The sequence below is a fragment of the Triticum dicoccoides genome, chromosome 5B, assembly GCF_002162155.2.
Source record: "Triticum dicoccoides isolate Atlit2015 ecotype Zavitan chromosome 5B, WEW_v2.0, whole genome shotgun sequence".
Lineage (NCBI taxonomy): Eukaryota > Viridiplantae > Streptophyta > Magnoliopsida > Poales > Poaceae > Triticum > Triticum dicoccoides.
The window spans coordinates 257,025,735-257,030,908 of record NC_041389.1 but is presented as its reverse complement, the minus strand read 5'-3'; the positions used below and the strand labels follow the sequence as shown (position 1 = coordinate 257,030,908).

General features: G+C 57.7%; 1 protein-coding gene across 1 annotated transcript; it reads right to left on the bottom strand.

Moving 5' to 3' along the window:
• Positions 1-2,620: 2,620 nt before the first annotated feature.
• On the bottom strand, positions 2,621-5,168 carry LOC119308288 (leucine-rich repeat receptor-like protein kinase PXC1). The gene is made up of 2 exons (XM_037584388.1): positions 3,579-5,168; positions 2,621-3,489 (listed from the first exon to the last, which is right to left on the bottom strand). Exons 1-2 carry the CDS (start codon positions 5,125-5,127, stop codon positions 2,801-2,803), a joined length of 2,238 nt encoding a protein of 745 aa, XP_037440285.1. The 5' UTR covers positions 5,128-5,168; the 3' UTR covers positions 2,621-2,800.
• Between the last annotated feature and the right edge of the window lie 6 nt (positions 5,169-5,174).

Sequence of the window (5,174 nt, the reverse complement as noted above, 5' to 3'; positions counted from 1 at the left end):
ATATCGGCAGTGTAGTTCAAGCTTCCAAACCTGACCTGATGGCCAGGGGCGTAGCTGTCGATCTGCTCTAGATGGCCAAGCGAGTTGTCCCGCAGTACGAAGCCGCCGAATACGAAGATCTGTCCGGGGAGGAAAACCTCACCCTGGACCGCATCGTTGAAGATGATTGAAGGAGCCATCAAGCCTTATCGTGACGACACAGTGGAACTCTCAATGAAAGAACCAATGTCGGTGTCAAAACCGGCGGATCTCGGGTAGGGGGTCCCGAACTGTGCGTTTAAGGCTAATGGTAACAGGAGGCGAGGGACACGATGTTTACCCAGGTTCAGGTCCTCTCGATGGAGGTAATACCCTACTTCCTGCTTGATTGATCTTGATGGTATGAGTATTACAAGAGTTGATCTACCACGAGATCGTAGAGGCTAAACCCTGGAAGCTAGCCTATGATTATGATTGTTGTTGTCCTACGGACTAAACCCTCTAGTTTATATAGACACATGAGGGGGCTAGGGTTACGCAGAGTCGGTTACAGAGAAGGAGACCTACATATCCGAATTGCCAAGCTTGCCTTCCACGCAAAGGAGAGTCCCACCCGGACACGGGATGAAGTCTTCAATCTTGTATCTTCATAGTCCAACAGTCCGGCCAAAGTATATAGTCCGGCTGTCCGAGGACCCCTTAATCCAGGACTCCCTCACCCTACCCTTGCCTTATATAGCATACAGAGAGACCTGGGGTTTACACAACTAGGTCGGCTACATCTAGGAGGTAGAACTCTCCATGGCTCCATCTTCTTGTCTTGTACGTCAAGCCTTGCGGAATTGTTGTGTACATCACCACGGGCCGCTCAAAGTTGCCGAGGACAAAACTGACAAAGGGGTCCTCAGCCCGCCTACCAGGTGGGGAACCAATGCCATGAGAGGCCCCTTAGTCGGGTCACTGTCAGTAGCCCCTGAACTGGTCTTCAAGCTAGCAGCACCTCATTCCTTCCAAGGTGCTCATCGTCTTTGGTCGCTGGTCTTGAAATAGGTTCAACAAAAGTCTTTTGAATAGTGCCATCATACAACCGACCTCTATTTGCCGAGCGGCTTTCCGAGGTGTTGTGAACCACCTCGATCTTGGAAATGCCGAAGGAGGAAAGCGAACTGCATGCCAAAAAGTTTTCTCACGCAGCATGTTGTTGGGCAGGACAAGTTCTCGCATAGTGTCTCGAAAGTCCTCTTGCCCAGTTCTGACAAATGAACTTGGTCTTATCCATGGGCCCACCAGGCCACGTGTGCGCCTTGACCTGACGATCAATGTGACGTGCGGGTGTGAGTTAGGGCCCACTAAGGCTATGTCCCATCGAGAGGGGCGTGCACCTTGATCCATGTACAAGAACTAACAATAACCCCTCGATCTCTGTGAGTCACTAACATTTAATGCGGGGATGCGAAGAGATTTGTTGCCGCGTGGCAACACTAAGCTGTCGCCACTCTGTTTTGTCCCTCCCTAGAAAAGGGAGGAGGCAATACAAGGGAGAGCTTTCGCTCTCATTTCCCACGCAGGCATCTTCTTCCTCGCGCTCCAAACCCTCTAGAGCTCCAACACTTCACAATTCTTTGTCGCGACACCGTTTCCCTCATGCATCGTAGCTTTCCACCACTTCAAAAAGCAATGGCCAGAGAATGTCGTCTGAGGAAGGCTTACCAACCCGTCGACAAGGGCAAGGGCGCCGCTCTAGCGCCAAAGGTGGCGTCCTCCACCAAGGGCAACTGGAAGGCATCGACGATTACGCACGGGCAGCTGGACCGGTTGTCCAAACCGTGTATCTGCCGTCGCCGGAGACCGTCTTCGCTCGCCACCTCCGTCAGCAAAACCGTCATCCACGAGACCATGCCCCACCCCACCGAGAACAAATGGGCTTTCTCATGTGTGGGTTAGAGTTCCCTATCCATCATTTTTCCGAGGTCTCCTCTGCTTCTATTGCCTCCATTTTCACCACTTTCCCCCCAATTTCATACTCCACATAGCGTGCTTCATCACGCTATGTGAGGCTTTTTTTTCTGCTAGCCGCACATCGGCCTGTGGCGCAAACACTTTTGTGTCAAGTTGCAAACCAATGTCGATGAGACGTGCGAATGCGATGGCGCCAACATTAGTTGTCGAGACCAACAAAAATTGGTAGGAAGAGTGGTTAGAGCTCGAAGATCCTCCTCGGGTCGGCATCGTCACTCCTTCACGCCGACTGTCCAGACCAAGTGCCACTCGTGGAAGCCGAGGAGCAGCTCGCTATTGGAGCACCCCATGGCCATACAGTTGGCCGAGAAGTTGGAAATATGCCCTAGAGTTAATAATATTGTATTATTTATTTCTATGTTTACAATTAAGAGTTTATATTCTATGTTATAACTGTTATGACCCTGGAATATGCGATTCGGTGTAAAACTCATATGCATCTGTGGAATGATAAACGGTAAAATCTGATTCCTAGTATTGCCTTTAAGACTGCTCAAATGTTGCTTGCGATCATGTTTTCCAGATCTTGGGATGTCGTTAATTGTAACGATAGTCCCAAAACAACTTTGAAAATATGACGCTCGAAGAACTGTCATCTTGAATTGACCCAAACATATTAAGATGCAGAAATACCATGGGTGTCAACGCATTAGGACGATAAATATTTCAATATTTCCATGAACGGAAACAGGAAGAATGCATTTCAACCCAGAACATCACCAAGCACAGGTACTTAACTGAAGCAACCTCAGTTCAATGCTACTACTAGCTATGGACGAGGAAAGCTGATGCTGAACTAAAACTAGTAGCTGAGACCATCGTCAGTGGTGATGCCAATGGAGGGCGACATCGATACATCCTCCTCAGGGAGCGGCGACTGGTCCACGGGGACGCTCTCGATCATCCTCACCACGTCGGCCATGGAGGGCCTCTGCTCCGGCAGCTGCGCCACGCACGCCAGCGCGATATGCAGCAGCGCCACCATCTCCTCCTCGATGTTCTTGTACCGGAGCAGCTCCGCATCGAACACCTCCGCCGTCCACTCCTCCCGCACCACCGACCGCACCCACTCCGGGAGGCTCACAGCCGCCTGCTTGTCTTTCCTCTGTGCGCTGTTGCCGGCTGCGTCCGGCAGCGGCTGCAGGTGCTGGGCCGGCACCTTGCCCGTCAGCGCCTCTAGGACGAGCACGCCGAAGCTGTACACGTCTGCCTCCTGCGAGAGGCGCTTGTGGTCGCCCGACTGCTCCGGCGCGATGTACCCGCCGAGGCGGGCAATGGCGTGCGCCGGGCTGAGCAGCAGCGCTAGGCCGAAATCCGTGACGCAGGCGGCGCCGTTCTTGTCGAGCAGGACATTTGTGGACTTGATGTTGCCGTGGGGTATGGTGGAGTCGCGGTACTCCCGGTGGATGCAGGCCAGCCCGCGCGCCGCGCTGAGCAGCAGCGTCACCCTCGTCGTCCAGTCCAACGGCGTCTCCCCTGTCATCTGGTGCCCTGCACACATTCACCAGACAATGGCAAGAACATCGTGTCAGACACAGTTCGAATGGAGCGAGAATATGTTAGCTATTCAACAAGGATACCATGGAGGCGATCATGGAGGTTGCCGTTAGGGAGGTAGTCGTAGATGAGGAGCTTCTCCTGCTTGGCGTAGTAGAAGGCCCTGAGGGGGACGAGATTCGGGTGGCGGAGGCGGCCGATGAGGTCCATGTACCGGTGGAACTCGTCCCGGGCGCAGGGGTTGGCGTCGCGGAGCCGCTTCACGGCCACCATGCGGCCGTCGCTCAGCGCCGCGCGGTACACTGTCCCGAGGCTACCACGACCGACCATCTCCGCCGACGCGCGAAGCAGCTCCTCGAGCTCGAACTTGCTCCTCCTCCCCTGCTGTTGCGCTGTCCAGCCACCACTTGCCCTCCATCCGGCGCTGCTGTCGCTTCCCCCGTCGTCGTCAGCTTCGTCGTTGCCGCCGCCTTCGCCGTCGACCCCGAAGAATACCAACTTGCTGCGTGCCCCGTCGCTGTCGCCGCCGTCGCTGCACCTGCCAGCGCTGCCCGGGCGAGCTGGCTGCATGCCCTTGCCGTGGCCGAACATCCCGCCGTCTCCGTCCTCCAGGCCGACGCGGCCGCCTCTTTTCCTCTTCTTGGCTGTCTCGCTGCCGCCGCCGGTGCTACAGCAGCAATACGCAACCAGCAGCGACAGCAGCGCGAACAAGAAGAGGCCATTGCCGACGGCAATCCCGGCAATCGCGCCTGTGCTCAAGCCCCCCTTGCCAGCGACTCCCTCTGGTGTGGCCAATGCCGGTGAGGACGAAGCAACGGACGACGAGGAGGAGGAGGCGGCTGGGTTGGACGGCACGACGGACTGCGTCGACGAGGCAGGGGCGGAAGGCGACGTCGGGGCGGGCTCGCGCGGCATGAAAGAACAGGACGGCAGTGGCGGCACCGTCCCGCAAAGGCCGGCATTCCCGGCGAACGAGGCGAGACCAAATTTGGCCCACAACGCGTCGGGCACCCTGCCGGAGAGCTGGTTGTTGGAGGCGTTGAAGTCCGCGAGGCGGGGCAGGGCGGTGGCGAGGTCCGGGAGCAGACCGGTGAGGAGGTTGTCCTGGAGCCTGAGCGTGAGGAGGTCGGTAAGGTTGGCGAGCGCGGCGGCAGGGATGGGCCCGCGCAGGCTGTTGTCGGCGAGGTCAAGGCGGACGAGGCGAGGGAGCCGCGCGAGGGCGTCCGGGACGGCGCCGGAGAAGTCGTTGCGGGAGAGGTAGAGGAGCTTGAGGTTGGGGACGCCGAGGAGGAGTCCGTCGAGGGTGCCGTTGAGGCGGTTCCCGCGGAGGTCGAGCACGCGGAGCTCGGTGAGGTGGGAGAGCGGGTCGAGAGAGCCCCGCAGGTCGAGCGAGCCGAGGGAGAGCGAGGTGACCCGGCGGCCGTCGGAGGAGCACCCCACGCCGGTCCAGCGGCCGGCGCAGGCGTCGGGCGTGCTCCAGTTGCCGGCCAGGATGCCGTGCGCGTCGGCGCCGTGCCGGAACATGCCCAGCGCGTCCGTGTCGCTCGGCTTCAGCTCCGGCTCAGGCCGCGGCACCGCAGCCGCCGCCGCCGCGGAGAGAAACCCTAGGACCGCCAAGAACCGCAGAGCCATTGTCCCCGGCCTTGGCTTGTGGCGACGATTCTTTACTTCAGCTAGGA